Consider the following 25,361-nt stretch of genomic DNA (forward strand, 5'->3'; position numbering starts at 1 on the left):
TCATTAAATAATAATTCAGACACAGAACAGCCTTTCAGGGTTATTATAAAAGGATTAATACTTTTTACACTTTGAGAACGGATAGACAAGTGAATAAGAGGATTCTTCAGACTACATTCATCTCTCAGACTTCCAGCTCATTGGCAGTCTGATAAGTTATTCACATCCATTTGCATATAGAGAGTAGGAGGAAGAAGAGCCCAGAGACAAATGGCCTCATCATTCTGTTCTTTTTTCCATTCAATTACAATGTGCTATTTTTATATGGGAAAAGCCAAGTTGTTCTGTAAGCCCATGCCCATGTCTTCCTGGAGGGTGCTCTTAAAATTCTGTGTCCTGTTAACTGAGGAGAAATGTTTATTTGCTAATACACTGTAATTAACTCAGGGCAACTTAAATCCTTGTTTCTTAGTTATTTGCTGGCTTCTTTTTAAGTACACCCTTTGTGGTTTAACTGAGCATAATTTACTTCTTTTTATTAGCGTTTATGTACTATTCACATGGGTATGACTGTACATGCCTACGTATTTTTGCTTTTTGATATATTTATGATAATATATATATCCTATATATTGGTTCATACATCCTATATTAAAATCATTTATATGCTGGCAGAAAACGTTTTATATACCTTTTTTTATTAGCTGTGTTTTTAAAATTTATCTTGAGATCTTTATTAACATATGGTCACCATTTAAAACAATTGAGTTTTTATACCCTCAAACATTAAGATATTGAAATTTTTTCATGGAACAGAATAGTGTTGTAGCTCTTCGTGAATCTGATTTGTTTTTAAGCGAAGGTTAATCTGATAACCATTAATGGGTAGCATTTTGGTCTTTCAGTGCAGGGGTGTCTGACCCGCAGCGTGCGGGCCACGTACGAGGACTCTTGCTTGTCTGTGGTGGCAGATACCGTGAGAATTATGCACGGGCCTTTTTTTGGCTTGTCAGCTTTTTTTAGTGTTTGCGTATTTAATATGTGGCCCCAAACAGCTCTTCTTCTTCCAATGTGGCCCAGAGATGCCAAAAGGTTGGACACCCTGCCAGAGTGTCTTGAAAATCTGTTACAGTTACTATTATTAAAGTCATATGTGTGTGTGTGTGTGTGTGTGTGTGTGTTTTAAGCCAAGACAGTAAGAGTACAGTGAAAAGAACTTCCGATGGCCTGGGAGCCAGGTTGCCTGGGAGCTTGGGCCATGCAAATAATGTTCTTTTCTCGTGTGTGATGAAATGGAGAGTTGGCAACCTTGCTGACTAGGGCCCCTTCTGTGTTCCCACACTGCCATAGCAGCTTGCTTGTTTGTACTCTCCTTAGTCAGGTTAGGGAAGTTTTGAAGCAGGTCTGTCTGACTGTTTTTACCGTGGTCCTCACACAGTGTCTTATATCTAGGGGCAGCTAGTAAATATCTGTTGAATAAACTGAGTTATTTTTGTCTGTCAAAAGGTTGTCATGATGTTCAACATAGCACAGAAAAGGGATTTAAAAAAATGAACATTCAAGTAGGTTTGATTTATTTGGTCTTACAGATAAAAACGAACTCTTCCCCTGCCTCTACTATTACATACATCTTTTAAAGCACAGATGTCAAACTCATTTTCACCAGGGGCCACATCAGCCTCGCAGTTGCCTCCAGAGGGCCAAATGTAAATTCAGGACTGTGTAAGTGTAACTGCTCCTTAACAGTTAAGCGAGAGCTCGGCGCTGCCGCCGGGTAGAAACAAGGCACTGGGCCAGTTCAGCCAGCAGGCCTTGTGCTTGCCACCTGTGTTTTAAAGGAAGACTTTCATTTTTCATTTTTGGCAGAACAAAATGGTTTTGTGCAAGCCACAGGATGTGTTTAAGTCAGTAACATAAACGTCACCATTAACTGTATTTCCTCAAGACTCTACTTCATACCCAGAATTTCTGGGAGAAAGAGAAGCTTCTTTATTCTCTGTTACTCCTCCGCTCTGGCAGCTGCCTGCCTGTCGGGACGAAGGAATGGGATGATGATGCTGGCTTCGGTGCTGGGGAGCGGCCCCAGGCGGGCCTCTGCTCTGGCCCCTCCTGGGGCCCGCACTCTTGCTCCAGGCCTGCTCCACCTCAGCTGCACCATGAGGAGGTGGCACAGGGACACTGCCAGGCTGCCATCTCGTCGACAACCCATCAGCCACCAACATGGCAGCTGAGGAGCCGTCTGTCACCCATGCCAGCCTTGATGCCCTGTCCTATCTTCTCAACTGTGAACTTGTGGGCAGAACCATATCTTACTATTGTATTTGTATCCAGTGCTTTGTACAATGCCTTGTACACTAACATTTGCTGAATGGTCTGTTTGAAGTAACAGGGTGTGGACTAGAGAGCTAGAATGAGTCTTGGTTCTTAGTGGTTTTTCATAACATACCTAACATTTTAATCTAAAATGTTGCAAAGTCTTATGTGAAGATGCATGTGAAAAGTAACATTTCCAGTTCTGTGATTTAAACATATATATCATATATATCTGCACATTCAAAACCTTTCTGACAGAGAGATGAGTAGCTTGGTCAAGGTTACTAGCAAGTGTCAGAGCTTGGACTCAAACCTGTGTCTGAGTGGGAAGCCTTCCTTGTAACTCCTCTGCCTATTTGGGAATAGGAACAGAATCATCTGTGTTGATCTACAGCTGAAGTAGAAGTTGTGGGTGGTTCTTAAAGGCTCTTTGAAATATGAAATAGGTGAGCTCAAGTGATAAAACATCATTTTCTCTTTTCCTATTGCCAGGGTTTCTTTTCTAGACGTATTTAATGCTGGATTGCCTAGTTCAGTTGTTTTTTCCATGGTTATATCAGAAGCATCAAGTTGTGATTCTTCTTCCCCTTTGAAGTGCAGTCTGTTTTAACTACTAAAACCTCTGTCATATAAAGAAGTGTGTAAGATCCTGTAATCTGGCATCGTAGGGTTCTCTGTACGACACACAAGGAATGGTCTATTGGTCTGATTCCTACGCACCTCACCACCTGTTTTCTCAGCCCTTCTCCCAGGTGCCATTGGGCTGCTCCTCCAAAGTTTCCTGTTTCCTCTTCCCCCAGGACTTTGACTCTGTTGTGCCTTCCTCCTGGATCACTGCCCCTTTCCTTCATTGTCTCCTCCTCGTCTGTTCGGCTCAGATGAGATGTCTTTCACCTTCCGAAAAGTGAGTTAGGTGCCCACCCTGAGTATCCCCACAGCACCTGACTTCACCTAACACTGCTGCAGTTAGTCTGTCAGTAGACAGTAAGCTTCTTGAGGTCAGAAATCTTCACTACCCCCAGCCCCTACTTCTGTGTTCTTAGTGCCCTGATGCATTTTCAATAAATATTTGTTGAGTAAAAAAATCTCTTTGGGGTCAGACCAAACACCTTTAGGTGTTCGCTAGATATTATCTAACGGATAAGTTTGTTTCATTTAAACAGGATTTATTGGTGGTTCTGAGCTGTTTTAACTCAAGATACAGTACAGCCATCTACGTGGAAATCTTGGTGTACAGTGAGGTAGCTGTACAGTGAACTGGCAGAGGGTATTTGTAGCCTAGTATTTTAGGTTTTCCTTCATGCTCTTTTATTGAGTGTGCCTATTAGTGTTGCCGTAGCAGCTGCTTTTGGTGTGCGTGGGGCGGGTGCATCTGTGTGTTGCATGTTTTTCTAGCCCTTATTTTTTACTCTGTTTTTGTTTTGGGGTCTGTCTATTGGAAGCCACATGTACCCAGATTTTATTTTTTAAATTCATTTTGATAATCTCTGCTTTTAGTAGGTGGTTTTAATCCATTTATATTTATTGCAATGACTGATACATTTGGACTTATTTCTACTTTTTTGTTTTTCTTCTTTGCTGTTTTTTTTATGTGTCTGCCTTCAGTTGGATGTTAGTTTTTATTATTTGCTGTTTCCTCAGCTTTTTTGACTACTGTAGATTATATTTCTACTTTTATATTTTTTGACATACACCATTAGGTTTTTAAGATACATATTCCATTAAACTTTGCCAATGGAGTCTAGAATTATTTGGTATTTTCCCTCCTCTCTGTATCAAAGGTCTCAGCGTGCTTTAACCATCACCTAAACATTTCCTTATTCATCTTAATCTTTTTTAGAGTTTAAGTGTTATGCCTTGAAAATACTCAGAAATGACCTTATAAATAATTACTAGTTAACACTTTTATCAATTTCTGTGCTAATTGTTTTTTGTAGCCCATGGGTTGCCTCTGCACTGTGTAATATAGCTCATCAACAGGTGGTAAATTTTCTTAGCCTTTTTATGTCTGAAGAATATGTTCCTTCATTCTCGAACGTTGGTTTGACTGCGTATTAGAGTCCAAACAGTTATTTTTCCTCAGCTCTTTGGAGATACTGCTCCATCGTCTTCTGACTCCATCGCAGCTGCTGGCATGTGCTCTCACTGTGTCATGCCACTGAGGTGATCTGGGTTTTTTCCTCTGAAAGCTTTTGTGGTCGTTACTACTGATAGTCTGCAATTTCTCCACAATGTATCTGATGTGAATTCGTGTCAGTACAGTCTAATACTTTTTTTGTTTAACTTTTTTTTTATCAAGTTATTCCTTGCGGGAAGAGTAAGCTCAGTTAACTTTTACATACACGTATATTCAGGTTACCACCACCTAGATCAAGATACAGAATAATCCCAAAAAGGCCTAAGACTCCCCGCCCCCTCCTGGGTAGTACACGGTAGATAGCTATTATTCCAAACTCCTCCAGAACTCTTTCCTTTGAGGGTTCCCGTCTCTTTTCAGTTCTGAGCAATTCTCAGCAATTCTCTTTTCATCTATTGCTTCTCCACCATTCCCTCCAGTCTCTTCCCTTGGAACTCCGCTGAACAACACTGCAGTTTCCATCTACGTCTTAACTCCTCTCTTCTGTTTTTTACCTTCTTGTCTGCCTGTCTTAAGTTCCAGGTAGTTCCTTACTGCTTCTGTACTTTACCAAATCACTGCACTGTGTTCATCTAGAATATACTCTGGTGATTGTTTCTTTTTCTTTTACTCCCAAGATTTATTTTATTTCCAGGATTTCTAGTTTTTTCTGTCTGATACTATTGTATTCCTCCTGTACGTTATTGTTTTTTCTATCCCTTGGTTTTGTGATGGATCTTTCTTTTCGTCTGTATTTCTGAACATCCTCAAATACTTATTTTCAAGTCTTTGGCAGGTTGCACGAAATGAATTGCATCTAGAATGAACTTCTGTTCCAAGTATTGATTCTGTGGTTTTCTTTCGTAGCATTTGGATTTCTTCATATGTCGTGGAACTTTGTTTTGCAATTTACGTTTGAATGGAAGGTGTTTGTTCATGTTTTAGTGTCTCCCCACTTGTCCTCTACTCTTCCCCTCCCCCACCCTCTAATCAGGAATTTTGCTGTTGATATTAGAGATATTAGCAGGTGCAGCGATGGAGCCAGAGGCTGGCTTGGAGCTGTCCCTGGCATTGAGGCAGTGCTTTCTTCCCCTACCTTCCTAGACCCACAGTGCTACTTCCTCGGAGTCCCAGTCCTGGTCCAGAGGTGTGGATCGCGTATTTTACCAGCCTCCTGTTAGGAACAGAGGAACCCTGACCCCGCTTTAGGTTGAGAGTCTGATTGAGTCCCATGGCTTCATGAGGTCGCTTTTAGTTCCCTTTACGCGGAGAGAAGCTGCTCTACTTTACCCCCCGTCTTGTCTAGATCTAGAAACCAGCGAGTCGGGCCTGCTCACCAACTTAGAGTTTCCATGCTGTTTCTGTTGCACAGAAATGTTTCTTATTTGACCTTATTGTATCTCGATTACCTCTCGTTGTGTTTAATATACTTTATTTATTTATGCTCTGTGGTGCCAGCAGGTTTTCTGAACTCGATGTTAACCCAGAAGTGCTCTTAATTGTAAAATTTTTCTCTTCATGGAATAATAGTTGAAGTATATCATAAAGGAAGGAGTGTGGCATCTGGAATTGATTTCTCAACAGGAGGGTATACGTCCATTGCTATCATTTCCAAAATGTGATCTCATTTTTAATATTTGCTCAGGAATCTTTGTACTTGCTTTTTTATTATAAGAAATATTGGGTAGTGAACACACAAGGCAATATACAGAAGATGTATTATAGAATTATACCCCCTGAAACCTATATAATTTTATTAACCAATGTTACCCCAATAACTTCAATTTTAAAAAAACCAAAAAAATACAAATATCACTGTGCCCATTATAGAGTTTCAGGAAAATACAACAGAACATACTTATATACATAAGCAAACATATTAGGTGCACAATGAGAATTACTTATAGTTCCACAGCCCAGAAATGGCTACTGAATGTTTTGGTGTTTATTGTTCATGTTTTACACACACCTACACATATCAACTCACGTACCAAAATTCATGCTTTAAAAGACAAACCAAACCCAGTCTTATTTTGTAGGTGAAGCTGTGAGTGCTGGAGATGCCTTGTGTGAGATAGAGACGGACAAAGCTGTGGTGACCTTAGATGCAAGTGACGATGGCATCTTGGCCAAAATAGTGGTAAGTCTTTATTTTGATTGTTTTCACCAGGATGAAGATTTCTTAAACATGAAGTTCCTTGAAATGAAGTTATTTTTACCTCTTTTTTATAGTGTTGTACTACCTGCTCCATAATACATGTTAAGTTCAGATGTATAAAATACTTTAGTGTTAACGACTACAAATAGCCAATGATGATCAGACAACAGGAAACTGTTTCGGCCTTATCAGCAGTGGTGCTGAGTGTATGGGATTCGCTAGAGGAGAATGAGAAGTATTCTGGCCGGAGGGATGAGAGAGGGCTATTTGAGGTGGGATTTTGAAGACAAAGAAAGCAATAGGTTAAAGCTTAGAACTAGCAATTTCAACGTTTATCAAAAAGAAGAGTAATGTTTTACTCTTATCACAAGAAAATAAAGAGTCGTATCTCGGGACCCAGGAGTCCCAGAACCGCCAGTTTGGGGCAGTTACCGTCCACTCAGTGCCTGTCTCGAGACCAGACTGTTCTTAGATGTCCTGTGGAGTCTCGTCTGCAGGTTTCATAGCCACTCTCACTGGCCCGGTTAAATTCTTACTCATTCTTACAATGTAGGCATTTTTATAATCATTTAAAATATATATTTCTATACAAATGTGTTTACAGTATTCTGTATACTTAAATGTAGTTGACAGTCTTTCCTGTGGTGGTGTATTTTTTGTTCCATAAGCATTTTTATGGAAAATGCACTTGTGCCTCTAGGAGACCAGTCATTTCCTTTTAGACCTAAATTTAAGTATATGCAATTGTTAAACAAAGACATTTACTAGCCAAAGGTTTTTATAAAAGAAAGGGTTCACTGAGAACCCAAATGCTAGCCAGAGAAAGGACCAGGTCCAGGGGCAGGAAGTCTGAACCACCAGCGGCAGGGCTGGAAGGAGCTGAAGGCTCTTGCGCAAACAGTTTGAGGAAGAAAGATGTAAGTTGTTTTGAAATAATTTGTATTGGCTGTAGATTTAGGGGGTGGGAGAAGGTCAAGAAGAGCTAGTTCTCGGCTGAGTGCATAGTCCTCAAGGAAGAAATGTCTGTTCCTTTGGGTTGGCTGTGGGCAACAGTCCAGAAGTCCAAGCACAGGGGAGAAGAGAAGCCGAGGCCTGGTGGTAGGCTACTCGGTTATTCTCTGTAGATAATCCCGGAAATAGCCACGGGGAGGTTAAATCAGTTTCAAGCTTCATTGAGGAACCTTAGCAGTCTTGTTGGTTTTGCCCAATAGTTGTTAATTGAGTAACCACCCCGGTCTCTGGTCTCTCCCACCCTGGGCCTGCCGTCATAGTCATTTTGAGAGCTCTTCTCTGGGCAGTCTTTGCTTTCTAGCTAATGTAGAATGGAGAGTGTTGGGAACAAGAAAAATAGTCTCAGCCCCAAGGAGCCTGCGTCCCTAGCAAACATCCTGTAAGTTGATTGCAATCTGTTTAGTTTCAAAATTTTCCTTTCAGTTGAGACAGACCCCACCCTGTTCCTGCGCACGGGCTCTGTAAGCCAATAGCTAACTGCCACATCATCTCTGTAATGCTTGCTTGCTTGCTCTATATAAGGACTTAGCTGTAAGCGCTGTGTGTGCCTCTCGTTTGCAGCCCTTGTGGGCACGGTGTCGCTGGACACTTTGAGAGTTCACCCCTGCGCAGGTTAAACTTGGCCAATAAAGTAACATCTTTGGAACCCTGAAAGTCTCCGACATTTGTTCTCGTGGTTGGTGGATTCAACAGAGAGGAGCATGTTGGATACACTAGTGGTTTTACTAGAATCTGAAGTTGGTACATCCCATCAAACAAAATGGGTAGCAGTGTAAGAGAGGTTAGTTAAAAGGAGAAAATAATCTCCTTAGCCATTAAAAATAATTCCCATTAAAAATGTGATTTCTTTATATATGTTATACATTAATAAATACTAAAAAATTTGGGGAAATTATATACAGGGCAGTGATTATAATCTTAGGACTACATGGAAAAATATAAGTATAGAAAAGAATAAAATGTCATAAAAACGTTGAGTGTTTATCTTTGGTGAGTGGAACCAAGTGCTCTCCTTTCCCCGTTTTTCCTGTAGTTTCTAAATTCTGTACTAAGCGTATTATTTTTAAAATGGAATATTCGAGTTTATGTGAAAAGTAAGTGAAATGCTTAAAGCCTGACTACTTGGGGTTACATGGATGGTCTGTTCCCCGATGTGCCTGTTTGTTTCTTCCCTTCCAGCACGTTTAGCAGATAGTGTGGTGTAGCAGCTAAGACCGTGGCTCTGCTGCCTGACTCATGGAGCTGATAAGGTGGCCAGTTATTCACTGTGTACCGATCGGCAAAGTCTTTTGCTTCTGTCTGCCTTTTTCTTCATAATAATGTGGAGATAATAATAATACCTACATCATGGGGAAGTAGTGGGGATTAAATGAGGGAACACATGTGCAGTCCTCACAAGACCTGTCACCCACCAAGTGTCAATACATGTTGCTCTTCCCATCATCATAATTATTCCCTCAGCTCTTGGTGACCCTTAGATCCATGCTTTCTGTATGTTTGTCTGAGGAATTGTGACTAGACGCTAAGTATCCGTGCCTCTACAGTGATTTGTACAGATAAGCTGCACATCTATCAGTAGTCCCTTGTTGATATGTCTCTAATTCTGAAACTCCAGCTCGCCTCTGCCCTGAGCATGGACGGAACGGCTTCCTTTCTACGTTCTATCCAAAGACCGCACTTGGAAATGCTCTACTCCAATGAGATGTAGGTCCACACACGGTTTTCACTTCTGTTTCTTACTGGAAAATCCTCTTTCCCTTTTTTCTGGGTGCTTCTATTTTATTTTTTACATTCTAATTTGCCAAACATCCTTCACTTGTAATCCACTATATTAGTAGCCATGTAAAACACACTGTTGAAAATGTTTCATTGGAGGAAATATGAACAGATGGCAAAAATTTCTTTCCCTTTATAACTAAATGCAAATATGTCACACAGCAGCTATGATTGTAAGCTTCAAAAATATAAATACCCAAACAAAAATAGTTTCTTTGACTAATTTATGCAGCATTTCCTCAAAGAAAAAGGTTGTTTGAATTGCCGTATGTACTGAGCCCAGCTACATTTTACTGTGTTTGCTTTTGGCAAGCAGTGTTCTTGGCCCTAGACTGTCTGGATTGCTTGGCTGTGAATGAGCTGATCGCATTCTCCAGGTAGCTGCTGAGCGGTGTAGTTCAGCCTGCTAACAGTGTCGCAGGTCAGCAGGGCCTGATCATCTGGCCCCTGGTGCTCTGGGGAGCCGTGGGGACGTGATTGATAGCAGCTTCAGTGGCACCAATAGCTGTTTTCTTGCCAAAGAAAAGATTGTGTGTATATTTTAGGGCTTTATTATCATTTCACATGCTTTTTGGGTAATAGAAATGGGAGTGTATTAATGTCACAGAGTGTGCAATTTACTGGGGGAAAAAACAAGATGATCTTACTCGTTTGTTTCTTTTCAGCCTTTCACATTTCACCCTGCTCCATTGCCAGCCCTCCAACCCCACACAAGCAACTTTGTCTTTCATTGTGGAGTAGTTGTCATATTAGCATAAATAATAAAATGATTTTATAGGAATACATAAAAGAGATTTTACTTTCAGAATCAAGGAGTTGGATAATTGAGCTTATTAAAGCCAAGAGATGATATAAAACTCTGGTTTTTAAGTTTTCTTACATTTGTGAAAGTATTAGAATTATAACCTATTTTGCTGTTCCGAGGGATTTATTTCCATAGTCTTTTAAGGGTTTTTTGCATTCCCATCAGTCCAGTTTGATTTCTTCTTTGTCTTCACTCTATAATGTTTGCATCTGAATTCTACTTTAAATATAAAATAATAATATTTGTTGCATTTCACCTAAAACCAAAAAAGAAAAGCTTAGAAGCTCTTAATGTTAATAAAGATTATTTGCTGTCAGTTTAAATAATTTTATGATTTTTTTCCAATTAGTTCAGTTAATGGGAAAGTTAAATTCTCATTTAATCACTAGTAAATTGTTGAGCAGAAAACCTTAAATTATTACAAACATATTAGTGAATAAGCTTAAATTTATTATTCAGCAATTTGGATGGCAGGTGTTTTAAATAATAAATTAATAAAAGAATATTAGAATGACATAGAGAGTTATTAGAGATTGTCTTTAATCAGTTTGTTCACTGTATCTTCAATGCTATGTCAATGGTGTTTTCTAAAGAATTTTTTTCAGTATGATTTTATTTTATTGTTAGGTAGTCCCCCTTATTTTTTATTAAATTCCCAAAGTTGCATTCAAAGTTACATTTTATAATTTGAAAGTTTATGGTTGAAATTTGAACTCTTGAGAGCTTCAATTAATTCTTCTCTGTGGACTAACATTTCTAATTGAGAAAATACCCTCTTAAAGCTCAGAGCAAGTTCTATTAAATGGAAGATATTCTCGGTTCTAATTTTTTCCTTTTGAAATGGTTAGTGAGCCTATGCTCCCAAAGAATTAAAAACTAAATCAATTATAATCCACTTTTCAGCTTCTCTGTTAAGCTCCTTTTTAGAAATGGTAGCACTGCCCTGAGGTGCTGTGTGCTCATTTGATGGTGTGAATGCTGTCATGGATTTGGTACTGACCATACTGAATGCTGGCAGGGGACGTGCCAGACGGTGTTTGGCTCGATGCCCAGTAGCCTGTGGTCTTCAGCACTTACCATTGTTAGGCCTCCGTTTCCTCATCTGTGAATGGCAATGATAATGGCACTTAGCCTCATAAGATTATTAGGAGAATTAAATGAGTTAATACTGTGCCAGAACAGAGCCTGGCACTTTGCCGAAAAGGCCAGACAAACCTTTATTCAAGGACTTACTGAATGTGTCTTTAGCCCCTCACGGATTACCTGGTCTTGTCATTGATTAGCTCTCGGCTTCAGTGTTTCTTACTTATATTCCTTTTAAACCCAAGTTCATTGTGCACATAAGTTAATCATTATATGTTAAAGAATAAAAATCATTGAAAACTGTGTGATGATTCAAACCCTGGTGGCAGTCACCCTGTGACTCAGCTCCTCTCCGCCAGCCAACCACAGTGCAGGCTCCTTCAGCACTCACTAGCAGCTCTCCAATACTCCACTTTTAAAAAGAAAAATATTTAAACAATTGCTGAACTAACTGATTGTTTTTTAATGTCAGATTCAAAACACTGTATTTACCAGCACTTAGGTGGAATGAACCCCCTCGGTTTTCTTGTAAATACTGCTGTGGCTACTCTGTGTGTGCGTCTCCTATCCTTTATTGGTCCACCAGTGGGTGGGGTTAGGTGGCAGTTTTGAGCATATTTGCAGGTGATTTATGTCAGGTCTGTGGAGACGTCTCTGGTAAGTAGCCTCTTCATGGAGGGCACACCTTGGGACAGAATTCAGCCTCTGTGGAGCATCGTGGAAAACTAGCTTGTCACAGACCTTACTTCCTGTGGTCTCATATGTTGCTGTTTGCTCTCTAGTGCTTCCAGCCTTGTGGTTGCTGGGCCTGAAGGTATGAATTCCCAACCCGTACCAAGGGTCACTCCTCTGTAGTCTAATCTTGATCTGTGTTGAGTATATTTTTTGTTTTGAAACAGTAACTTGGAGGAAAATACCAGCACCATGACGATGATGATGATAATAATAATAGTAATAATACCTTTTACATTTACATAGTGGTTACTAGATTTCTGGCACTGTTTTAGTTCTTATACCTAGTTCATTTATTTCCTCACAACAACTCTGAGTAGCAGCTATTATTATTTCCATTACAGACGAAGAAACAGTCATGGTGAAATAAAGAAACTTTACTAAGGCCACCTAACTAGTAAGTAGCAGTGCCAGCATTAAAACCAACACAGTCTGTAGAAGAATAGGCGTGAACGCTAACATGTTGAACGACAGATTCCAGGTCCAGTGTTTCAGCATTAACCAGCAGTTTTAGCCGGTAAAGGTCCTGCATTTCATACTGAGAGAGCGGAGGCCCAAGGGCAGAGCAGGCGCCAGAGGAGAGAGGACTCTGATCCAGTAAACCAGGCGCCTGGGGAAAGAACTGGGGCTGTGGTGGGTCGAGCGCGTCCAGGGTGCTAACTCAGAGGGAGCAGCAACGGAGGCTCGTTCTCTTGTTTGGTTTCCAAACACAACTTGGAAAGAGCATTATTTACTCTTCTGTTACTAAGACTTCCCCAATTTTAAATATTTGCTGACTGCAACATAAGCAAACTCGTCTACAGGAAGCTAGCACACTTCTAAAAGATCTCTTCTCAGGTAATAAAGTCAGAGAAATGATCTTAGCTTCATTTAGTGATTTTTATTACTTTAAATTGAACTACAAATAGACTTTATTTTCGTTTAACTTCTGTTATATATTCAAGTTGTGTGGTAGTATACACTTGGCAATTGTATTTGGGTATCATTCTTCATGCTGTCATTTTGTAATGGGAAAAATGTGAGTAGTTAAAAATAAATTGTACTTAATATTTAGATATGATAAAAGTGGAAATGATACTAAATGTTCATTGCCTACTTGTGAAGTATCAGTTGGCAGGGTATACATGGAATCATTTTTACAATTTACTGTAGATAAAACAGTTGAGGTGTCAGTTTTAGATTTAATATAGTATCTGATTCAGATTTCAGAAATCCATTGATATTTTTTTCAACACAGCTTTCCTCTTAAAGAATGCTTTGCATTGGAGTGACATTCTTTGTACTTGGGTATCGATCCTGTTCCTGGTTCACTGTTGATAGAAATTAATATCAAGTAGACTTTATATTGCTTAGTGTTTTTTAATTGATTTTTTAAAGAATATGAGCTATTTTACTTTGTGATTTTGAGTTAGCAATTTATAACCAGGTAGTTAGACATTTTTAGAAGAAGACAAAATGTTAACTGAATGATAATCTTAACTCATCTTGTTGATATACTGAAGACAATAAGCAGTCTAAAGAACTTTAGAGTGTGACAAATCACTAAACGAGCTGGTATTTTCCACAGCCTGCAATTCCTTAAACATCCTCACTGAGTTTTAAACACACATTTCTTATGTATACTTCGCTTTATCAAAGCCACTGTTTCATTCCTTCTCCATTAGCAATTAGTAACTTAGAATTACTCCTTATTCCTGGAACTTATGTCCTATTGTTTTAAGAATAGTGCTNCTGAAGACAATAAGCAGTCTAAAGAACTTTAGTGTGTGACAAATCACTAAACAAGCTGGTATTTTCCACAGCCTGCAATTCCTTAAACATCCTCACTGAGTTTTAAACACACATTTCTTATGTATACTTCGCTTTATCAAAGCCACTGTTTCATTTCTTCTCCATTAGCAATTAGTAACTTAGAATTACTCCTTATTCCTGGAACTTATGTCCTATTGTTTTAAGAATAGTGCTCATACTAATCAGCATCAAAATTAGTGTTACTCGGAAATATCAGTTTCATTTTAGGAGTTTATTTATGATTACTATATTGGGCAGCATCCTGCAGCCTGTCATTCAATTATTCACTAAATTACATCTGTAATGAACCTTATTTAAAGTAATTGAAATAATAGCAAATTTTAAAGGAATAACATTTTCTTCTGTTCCTGAACTTATAAAATGCTGTCATCTGAAGGTTCTCTAGGGACTTTTTAAAATTAAATGAGAATTGATTCTTTAAAAATAAATTAGTAGTACTGAAGCACTTAAAATATATTTATCTTAAGTTTTATTTATCATCAGTCTTATTTATACTTTTAAGTGGTGTTATCTGTGAAAATGCATTTGCTTAGCTGAGATGCCACCACGTTTCTGATACTGGTGAGAATGCCATGCAGTTGTATTTTGTCCCAGGTTTGTAAAAAGATATATAGAGGGAGGTGGAAACCACACTTAACATTAACCAGAGTAGTTAACCAATTCTGTCTATACAATGAGATGTTATTTATTCTGGATCAAGTCTACTGAAAATATTGTCTTTAAATTAATTTTAGTAAAGTAAATAGAACTTATTTGGGGGGATTAATCTCTTAAGCGTTCTTGGAATTCGGAATCCATTGTATAGAAGCCCTGGGAAAGATTACCAATAGCTGAGATATGTAACCATGGTCTAGTTTGGGATTAAGAAGGAAGACAGTCATAGATATGTCTTATATATTTAAAGGCTGTCAAAGAGGGGAGATTCTGTGTGTGTGTGTGTGTGTGTGTCTATTTCAGGAGATAGCATCAGTAACTGGGAGGCAGAAGTGGTAAGGGAAGGTGTAACCGTGGGAAGGTAGGAAAGGAAGGTGGTGAGTGGGGGGGGGGGGAGGAAGCAGATTTTAGTGCAAATTAAGAGCTTTTTCTAACCAGTAATTAATTGTCCAACAAAGGAATAAACTGTTCCATGAGATCACGAGCCTTTCCATCTCTGCAGTTATTTTCTTTCTAAAATACAGGTTGAAGAAGGGTCTAAAAATATACGGCTGGGTTCACTAATTGGTTTGCTGGTTGAAGAAGGAGAAGACTGGAAACATGTTGAAATTCCCAAAGATGTAGGTCCTCCAGCAGCTGCTTCAAAACCGCCAGTGCCTCCCCCGTCGCCAGAACCGCCGGTTTCTGTCCCTGTCAAAAAGGAACACACACCAGGGAAATTGCAGTGAGTATGTTTATTCGAATGATGATGTATAAAAAAGAAGTATGCTTTGGCAACTCTTAGAGTACTTTAATCTTATAATATTTGAAACATCTTTGTACATTAAGTAGGAAGTTGCTGACCTTCCCTTTTGTCTCTTAGGAAACTGAGACTTAGGAATGAGTACTTTACCTTCATTTGTTCATTCAACAAACGAATAGGTATTGAATGAACACCTGCTGTGTTCCAGGTAATGGGCACGCCCTGTGCATGTCCACACTGAGCTTGAATGAGGTTGTAGGATTCCAGGATGAAATTCAGTATATAAAACTTCCTGTTGTGTTCCCATTCATGGATTCTAATTACTGTGCTATGAATACCACTTTTAAGTTTATAATTGATAATGAAATGAGCATTTGAACACATGCTCCTTTTCCAGCTATTTTGCATTTGAATTTGAGAGAGATTGGAACTTTGTTTTGTCTAGCTGTTCTTTAACAACACAGATACTTAGTAAACATTGTTTTACTTTAGCTTTCCATAGCTTTAATTGGTGGACTCTGAAAATTCTAACAAGTTTCACTTATTTAATATTTTCTATAGTACAAATACCTTTATGCTGCTTTATAGGAAAAAGTTATTTGTAAAGAAAAATGTCCTAAAAACCACTTTTGAACTTAAATAAAACCCTTTCATTTTTTAGTATTTTTTTCTTTAGTTTACCATTGTCAGTTCTTGTCAGGGGGAAAAAAAAGTAAGTGTTTTTGAAGTAGTGAGTTTTAAATTCCTGTTATCACACAGTGTTTCTGACTCCATGGCCATCACTCCCTTTATTTTCTCCTTTTCACCACGAAGATCAGAAGGCAGAGGCTTGTGGCCGTCTTGTGCTCAGTGCCCCACTGGCAGAGACAGCGGGCCTGCTCTCTCTGTTGAGACTCATCCTCAGAGACGCTGGGTCTGAGACCCCAGGGCGTGGGTTACAAACCAGCTGACTGCGAACCTGCACAGTGTTGGCCCATGCAGTGATTTTCTTTCCTTAAAACATTTCGAATCGGTGGGCTACCAGTTAATCTTACATAAAAATCAGAAATTTTGGTGAAGATTGGGTAGCACCAAGTCCGTATCAGCTAGAGCGTTTCCCAGACATGCAGCTCGTGCACCTGCAGCACGGAACAAAATGAGTGTGTTCCAGTGCATTTCGGAGTTATAAACTGCAGACTCCACTCCTTTTACTGATTTTCTTTGACTGTGCAGTCCTTTGTGTTTGCTGCTGTGCTTTCAGGCCTCAGTGGAAGAGTTGGCACTTACCAGTCATGTTACCTTTCAGTGTGCCTCAGTTTCCTTGTCTGTAGAATCAGCATAATTGTTTTTGCCTCCCTCTTATTCTTCTGGAGTGTTTGTAAATTACAAAATGAATTCAGGTAGATACTAAGGACTGGAGCAAATACATGAAAGATACAATTCAAACAAAACGAAATTAACAACCTAATGGGAATAGGCAAAGGACCCAAGTATACGTTTTCTCCAAAGAATATGTACAGGTGGCCGATAAGCACATGAAAACTGTCCAGTATCACTATGTATTAGGGAACTGCAAATCAGACTACAAGAAGATACTACTTCACACTCGTTAGAATATCTATTATTTTTTTAGACCATGCTAGACAACGCCCAGTGTTGACAAGGATGTAGAGAAGTTTGAACTCCTATGCACTATTGGTGAGAATGTCAGATGGTGCAGTTACTACCTGGGGAGACAGTGTGGCAGCTCCAGTTCCCCAGAACATTAACAGTAGAGTTACCCTGTGACACAGCCGTTTCCCTTCTGCGTAAACACTCAAAGGAGTTGAAAGCAGGGACTCGGAGATATCGGGCACTCACATTCATCAAAGCATTATTTACTAGAGCTGAAAGGTGGAAACAGCCCATGTGTCCAAAATGTGCTACATCCATGCAATGGAGTGTTATTCAGCTGTAAAACGGAAGAAAATGGCCCTGGCTGGCATAGCTCAGTGGATTGAGCACAGGCCTGCGAACCAGAGGATTGCGGTTCGATTCCCAGTCAGGGCACATGCCTGGGTTGCAGGCCAGTTCCCTGCAGGCCAACTCCCAGCAGGGGATGCGCAAAAGGCAACCATACATTGATGTGTCTCTCCCTCTCTCCTTCCCCTCAAAGATAAATAAATTAGTAAAATCTAAAAAAAAAAAAGGAAGAAAATGCTGACAAGTACACCACCTGGATGAACTTTGAAGACCTTACACTAAGTCAAATAAGCCACTCATACAAGGACAAAGACTGTATGGTTTCCACGGGCCACCCAGAGGGCAAAGCGATAAAGGCAGAGAGGAGACTGACGGTTGCCAGGCTTGTGGAGGGGGAGGAACAGGGAATTGCCCTTTCCCGGCACCGAGTTCCGGTCCGGGGAGATGAAGGTTCTGGAGAAGGACGGTGGTGACAGTTGTACAGCCACGAGGTCGTGCTTAGTGCCACTTAATTCTACACTGAAAATGCTCAAAATTGTAAACTTTAAGTATATTTTATTACAAAAAATGAAGGAACGTTATAGTTACTTCCTGATTTATCTGTCATGAGCCATGTGAAAAGTAGAAACTCTCTCCTTATGAATATTTACTCTTCTTAAAAGAATATTTTGAAATAGTAACTAGTTAAATTTTATGAAAATATTTTGATTTAGTAAAAGAAACTAGATTAGTGCAGATTAATATATTTGTGGCTATTTTAGCTTTATTATGCTTTTATTTTTTTTCATTATTAGCAAAACTGTTGACATTTAGATATATTTGAATCACATATGAGTGACAATTGATTCCTCTAACCTTCATGTTCTCTTCTTAGGTTCCGTTTAAGTCCAGCTGCCCGTAATATTCTGGCCAAACACGCACTGGACGCCAGCCAGGGCACAGCCACTGGGCCTCGGGGGGTCTTCACGAAAGAGTACGTGGGTGCTGCTCATAATAACCAATTTTGTTATTTTTCAAGGTTGTTTTCTGGAATTATTTAAAGAAGAGCTTGTTCAGTGTTAAGATTTAAAAGGAAGTACACTGTTTTTTGTATTTTTATTTTTGTCTGTATAAAAGTGTGTTTGATACAAGGGTGGTTTTTGGAATAATTGCAGCATTACTCAGGAATAGTTCTAATTTGATAACTAAGCCAGATCCTTAGAAATGGTTATAAATGCAGAGTAGTGGAACTTTGATTGTTTTATATTTGTATTAAATAAACATGAACTCACATTTAAATTTCTAAAACGTAGAAGTAATCTTTTATTTTTTAATATATTTTATTGATTATGCTATTGCAGTTGTACCATTTTTTCCCCCTTTATTCCCCTCACCCTGCACCCCCCACTCCCACCAGCATCCTCTCAAACCCTTAGTTCATGTCCACAGGTCATACATGTAAGTTCGCTGGCTTCTCCATTTCTTACACTATTCTTAACCTCTCCCTGTCTATTTTGTACCGATCATTTATGCTTCTTACCCCTGTACCCTTTCCCTCAGTTGCCCCCTCCCCATCCCTGCTGATAACCCTCCATGTGATCTCCATTTCTGTGATTCCATTCCTGTTCTAGTTGTTGGCTTAGTTTGTTTTTGTTTTGGGATTCTTTTTTCAATTGTTGATAGTTGCGAGTTTGTTGTCATTTTACTGTTCATATTTCTGATCCTCTTCTTTTGCTTAGATTAGTCCCTTTAACATTTCATGTAATAACTGCTTGGTGATGATGAACTCCTTTAACTTTTATCTGGGAATCACTTTATCTGCCTTTCCATTCTAAATGATAGCTTTGCTGGCTAGAGTAATCTTGGATGGAGGTCCTTGCCCTTCTTGACTTTGAATACTTCTTTCCAGACCCTTCTTGCCTGCAAGGTTTCTTTTGAGAAATCAGCTGGTAGTTTTATGGGTCCAACTTCTTTGGGACTCTGAGCTTCCTGAACTTCCTGGAAGCCTGTTTTGTTTGCCAGATTGGGGAAGTTCTCCTTCATTATTTTTTCAAATAAGTTTTCAATTTCTTGCTCTTCCTCTTCTCCTTTAGCACTCCTGTGATTTGGATGTTGGAACATTTAAAGTTTCCCCAGAGTTTCCTAAGCCTCTTGCATTTTTTTGAATTCTTGATTCTTCATTCTGTTCTTGTTGAATGTTTAGTTCTTCCTTCTGGTCCAAACCATTGATTTGAGTCCTGGTTTTCTTTCCTTCACTGTTGGTACCCTATATATTTTCTTCTTTATTTCACTTTGCATAGCATTCACTTCTTTCTCAACCATTAGCCGTACTCAACCATTTCTGTGAGCATCCTGATTACCAATATTTTGAACTCTGCATCTGATAGATTGGCTACCTTTTTGTTGCTTAGTTCTATTTTTGGAGTCCTGATCTGCTCTTTCATTTGGACCATATTTCTTTGTCTTGCAGTGCCTGTTACATTGTAGGGTGGAGCAACCCACGTCTCTGTGTTGTGGCTCTGTGTGAGGGAGGTGGGGTTCAGAAAGGAAATAGTGCTGCTTGCTTGGCTCTCGGCCAACTTTTGGTCCCTTCCCCCGCTACCCACCAGCAAACTGGGCCCTCTGGTGCTGGTTCCTGAGTGGGTGGGTTTGTGTACGTCCTAGGACCCTGTGGGTCTCTCCAACGAATTCTCCTGTGAGGCTGGGAGTTTCTCCTGCCACCACAACCCCACGGGTTTTTGCAGCTAGACGTTTTGAGGCTTTATTTTCCTGTGCTGGAACCCTGGGTTGTGTGGTCTGTCTTGCTCCCCAGTTGCTGCTGACAGTTTATCTGCACCCAAATGTGGGACCACCTGATCCTCCAGCTGACACCTTGCTGTGCGTCCTCTCTTCCCCCGCTGCCCATCTCTACCCCCTGCAGGTCTGAATGAGTGTTTCTTGTTAACTCCTTGGTTGTTGGACTTCATACAGTTTGATTTTATGGCAGTCCTGGGTTATTTTTTGTTTTTAAATTTGGTGTTGTCCTTATGGGTTGTGCAGGGAAGCAAAGACCAGGTACCTATGTCTCCATCTTGGCCGGAAGTCCAAAGTATTCTTTTAAAAGCAATTTTATTCTTATGTATTTGGATTTCATTCACTTGTATGATCAAAGTAATTTCCAAGTACAGTTGGGTATTTTTTTTAATTTTCTTTTTCATTTTGTCTCTCATTTTTAGTTCCACACTCTTAATTCTTCCACATGAATTTTAAACAATTCATGTAGCCCCATTGGCGGGGTTTGGCAGAGGACATACGGTGTTTGTATTGGGTTGTGTCACGCTTTAAATTAACTTAGAACTGGCATCGTTTTGATGTCAAGTCTTCATTTTAAGAACACCGGTACGTCTTTTCATGTGTTTAAATTTTGTGTCTTTCAAGAGTGTATTAGAACAGACGTGCCTGCTCTATTGAAACTTTCTCTAGTGGGAAGACAGAGATCAGTCAGGTAGGCGCATGAACGGATGGAAGGTTGCTGGAGTTGGCACCTCTGTATTGGCACTAATAGTAACGTTTCAAATTGATTTAATGTTTTAAAGCAATTTGCTTAATTCATTCGTCTAATTCATAAGAATTGATGACTTGACATATTTAGGAATCTAATTATATCGTTTTTATAAAAGATTCCTTTGTTTCACAGAGTAATACAAAGGTAGGTCTATTTCTAGTTTAGTTACTTTTCATTCTAAATGATGTCATAGGTTAGGTTTATTATGTTAGGTTATGCTGGTAGCTTATTAAGCAAAATTAATAATGGGGTGATTTTCTCTCCATAAACAAGCTAATTTGAACTTAACAGTTATTTAATGAATATCCTAATGAAAGTCATAGGTACAATAAACATGATACTTTCTGAATGCCTTGTGAAAATAATTTCACAAATATAAGGGTGTGTTTTGATTTATGAATTGTTCATTTTCCATATGACACCCCCCCCCGATAAAAAGACTGATTTCTTTTTTGTAAAAATAACTTGAACATCTATACCCAGTACTTTGATAACATTCTAATTATTGTTTGGTTTTTGAAAATGTACAAATACTATAGCCATTGAACAAATAATATGAATCAGCAGACTAGGTGAGACAAGATTTACTTATCTAGCTCAGATGTTTATTTTGCATTATAGCCTTGACATATATTTATTTTTGTATCTTCCCTCCACATCTCACCTCCAGTTTCTAAAAGTTCTATTATAGTTCTTGTAGCTAATCATGGCTCTCTGATTTCCTCTCTCCCCTAGGGATGCTCTCAAGCTTGTCCAGTTGAAAGGGATGGGCAAGATCCCTGAATCCAGACCGACACCAGCCCCTCCAATAACCCCTGCTGCACCTTTGCCCTCACAGGCCACCACCAGGCCGTCTTATCCCCGGCCGATGATCCCACCAGTGTCAACTCCTGGACAGCCTAACGCAGAGGTAACGTCATCTGAGTAGATTTTTATTTTTCAGATTTAAGTGGGAGAGAAAATAAGCACCATTACTGTATGTTTTACAAGTAGTTTTAGCAATCTGTTTTGGTAGCAGCTAAAAGCGATAAAGCCAAACTCTCCAAACTGCTCTGTATTGCAGATTTCCTAGGACCAATCAAATTTATTTGTACAGTGCTCACTTACAAAAGGAACATTAGAATCATGATTTGGTTTATATTTACTACAAGCTCCACAACTTCAGTACCATACGTATGCTCTATAACCATGACACTCCTCAGGTCTTTTGTCTTGGGTGTGGCGCCAGTAGCTGGTAGCTGACACTAGCTCCCTTTGCAGATGTGTTCTATTTTTCGATTAAGGAAATTAATGGTCTTACTGTGAAGAACCACAGAGACCGTAGCTAATCGTGTTTTTCTTCTGAAGTATGTGCAGTATAACAGTCCTTTTTTCTTTTCAAATTGCTCCAGTTTGCTTCTCCGTCTTCCTTGCCTAGGTTTCATGTCACTTTCTTCCCATCAGAAGAAATGCAGGATAACCTGGTTTACTTAAAGTTGATGGGGACTTAAAAATAAAAAAATAAACAAAGACAAACCTACACTGCTGTTTCTAATGGAGAAATATATTTTAACATAGTATTTTTAAAAGAATTGAAAACAGTACAAATTTCATAGGAAACAGATTTTTTAATATACATTAAGGATTTATGACTACGTACACAAAAAATGTGTGTGTAATAAAATCTTACTTCTTTAAATAGTAAGTTATTCAGCCCTAGCTGGTGTGGCTCAGTGGATTGAGCACTGGCCTGCAGAAACAAGGGCTCGCTGTTTTAGTTCCTGATCAGGGCACATGCCTGGGTTGCCGGCCAGGTCTCCAGCAGGGGGCATGTGAGAGGCAACCACACATTGGATTGATGTTTCTCTCCTCTTTCTCCCTTCCTCCCTCCCTCTCTGTCTAAAAGTAAATAAATAAAATCTTTTTTAAAAAGTAAGTTATTTAAATTAGGAAGATAAGCCTTACTTTCAAATTCTTGCTGTGTGTAGATACCATTTGTACCATTTGATCAAGTACTTTGTTAACCTAAAATATTTGATTCCAGAAGAGTGCATTTGTTAAAAAAGAAATCAGCTGTGCTTTCTGCCTCTTTGTATTATCCTGAGTTGATTGTAAGCCAGTCCCAGAATGGTGTGAAGAATAGAAAACGAATTAGATGTAATTTAAGGTCCATCATGGTTTTGTTAGAGGCTCAAAGAAGAGAATGGAAACACTACAATAAAATCCCAGGAAGATTTAATTATCTCATTCATACTTTATATTTTGAATTTCTAGGAAATAAGATACTCATGTGATTCTTTTTAAAGAAAATGACAAACCAAAATAAAAGTAATTTGGTAGATTATCAAATATATTAGATTATCTTTTCTACTGTAAGCTATTTTTATAAATAAGAATTGTTTTTAGTTTGTTGATATATTGGCTGCTTTGAGTGTTATTAAGAAATTATTTTTATGACAAAAGCTGGTTTCAGGTGGCGTCTCTGGAGTGTGTGTGGACAATGCCCACACATCCATGGGGAATTATTCATGATTTGTGAGGTTTCTTTCAATAATTTGAAAAGAAATTAAACTTTTCACGTCACACCTTAAACATGGTGTAATGTGAGAAGCCCCATTTACAACTGAAACTTGAATTTTTCCACTTTTTTCTACAGTCATATACTATGAAGTTTTTTCTACAGTTTTATACTATAACAGTAAAACTCCTCAGATTTCTTACATTGTGTCTTATACTAAGAATTTTTAATAGTACTTTTGCTATGTTAATCTTTACTTATTAATTATTATCATAAGTAACTGAGACCTGATTATCATAAGTAACTGAGACCTGATTTACAACGGGTTTTTTCCCCTTTCCATTTATGGTTTAATGGACAGATTGCTTTTTCTTTACAGGGCACCTTCACTGAAATCCCAGCAAGCAATATTCGAAGAGTTATTGCCAAGAGGTTAACTGAATCTAAAAGTACTATACCTCATGCGTATGCTACTGCCGATTGTGACGTCGGAGCCGTTTTAAAAGTCAGACAAGATCTAGTCAAAGGTCAGTGAGGTTGAATTTACTTAATGCAGTACACATGCTAACTGTCATGAAATCCTTCATTTATAAAATGCACATTGTGCAGCTTTTTTTTCAGTTTTCTCATCTGGGCATGTTTTAGTGCTAAAGAAAAGAATTGGTTTTCTTTTCCTATAAGAAATAAATTAGTTTCATAGTATTATAAATACTACTTTTCATCCTTTAGGTATGAATAAATCATACTTTTTGGTATTCTATGTATCTGAACAAAGCAGTCCTTAACATTTTAGAAAGTATAAAATGCAGAACTGGTTTGAGAATATTTTAGATTATAAATATGTCTTAGATATCCCTCTTCTTGACACAGGTTTTAATTCTTTAACTTCTTCAGAATGCATTTTAGGTTGTTAAACTTGAAATGTTTCTCTCAAAAGTGAATTAAAATTAAGGTTGCTGACAAACATAAGAATTCTTAGCATAAACTGATACATCATTACTTTCCAGTTTATATGGCTTTTATTTTCTTTTCTTTCCTTACTGTGCTGTACGGGCCTCTGTTACAGGGATGAGTGTGAGTGGTAAAGGCAGACAGTCTCGCCTTGTTCTTGATCTTGGAAGAGAGCATTTAGTGTTTAATGTTAGCTGTAGGTTTTTGTCATTTCCTTTCTCGGGCTGAAGAAATTCACACTTGGATGGGTGTTGGATTTTGTCAAATGCTTTCTGTGTATCTTTTAGATAATCTTCCCTTTTTCTGTCTGTCAGTACGGTGAATTTCACTGGTTGAGTCCCAGATAGTGAATTTGTTTTGTTTATATGAGTGATTGCTTATAACGAGTGAATAAAACTCATTTGATCATTAATTTTCTCATAATTGCTTGATTCCGTTTTCTAAAACTTTCTGAGAATCTTTACACTTGTGTGCATGAGAAATTCCAATCTGTAGTTTTCTTCTGTTGAGATACTTTTGGGTGGCGGGGGTTGGGGGGTTGTTTTCAGGTCTGACAGAATGAGTTGGTCTAACAGAATGAGTTGGGAGATTTTTTTCCCCTCTATTATTTTCTGGAAGAATTTAGGTAGAATTGGTTTTATTTCTAATTGTTTGGTAGAATTTAGCAGTGAGACTATTTAGGCCACTGATTTCCTTAATGAGAGGATTTTTAACTCGAATTTATTTTTTTAAATAGATGTGAGTTATCTATTTCTTCCTGTTTTTTTTTTTTTAATTTCTCCTTGAAACAACTTTGGTAGTTTGTGTCATCCAAAGAATTTGTTTATGTCATCTAAGTTATTGATTTATTGGTATAAAGTCATTCGGTACCTTATTATACTCGTTACGTCTTTGTAACCTGCAGTGATGTCTCCATGTCCGTCATGAGTGGTCTGTGCCTTCTGCTTTCTAGAGCACTCTGGCTAGAGGGTCATCAGTTTTAGTGATGTCTTCAGAGAGCCAGCATTCGCTTTCATTCTGTTGTTTTTCTATAGTTTTGTTTTCATGATCTCTGCCCTGATCTTTATTTTCTTGTATTTGCTTTAGCTTAATTTGTTTACCTTTGTATAGTGTCATAAGGTGAAAATTGAGATCAATATAAGAAACTTTATTTATTCCTAACAAAAGCATATAATGCTTTTTTAGGTTCTCTGTGAGCAATGCTGAACTGTATCACACAGGTTCTGGTGTTTTTATTTTCCCTTTTCATTGAATTCAAGATATTTTCTAATTTCACTTGTGATTTCTTATTCGATCCATGAATTATT

General features: G+C 38.5%; 1 protein-coding gene across 1 annotated transcript in view; it reads left to right on the plus strand.

The window, feature by feature from the left end:
* The window catches only part of PDHX (pyruvate dehydrogenase complex component X), a 63,258-nt gene that overhangs the window by 18,727 nt on the left and 19,170 nt on the right, over positions 1 to 25,361 (plus strand). The window contains exons 3-7 of the mRNA XM_037040494.1: positions 6,409 to 6,509; positions 14,925 to 15,124; positions 17,958 to 18,056; positions 21,342 to 21,516; positions 23,483 to 23,630. Of these exons, the coding sequence (XP_036896389.1) occupies positions 6,409 to 6,509; positions 14,925 to 15,124; positions 17,958 to 18,056; positions 21,342 to 21,516; positions 23,483 to 23,630 (723 nt within the window). The remainder of the gene's footprint in view (positions 1 to 6,408; positions 6,510 to 14,924; positions 15,125 to 17,957; positions 18,057 to 21,341; positions 21,517 to 23,482; positions 23,631 to 25,361) is intronic.

This window comes from Sturnira hondurensis, unplaced genomic scaffold (genome assembly GCF_014824575.4).
Source record: "Sturnira hondurensis isolate 20B ecotype Veracruz unplaced genomic scaffold, ASM1482457v3 Scaffold0002638, whole genome shotgun sequence".
In the NCBI taxonomy this organism is placed as follows: Eukaryota; Metazoa; Chordata; class Mammalia; order Chiroptera; family Phyllostomidae; genus Sturnira; species Sturnira hondurensis.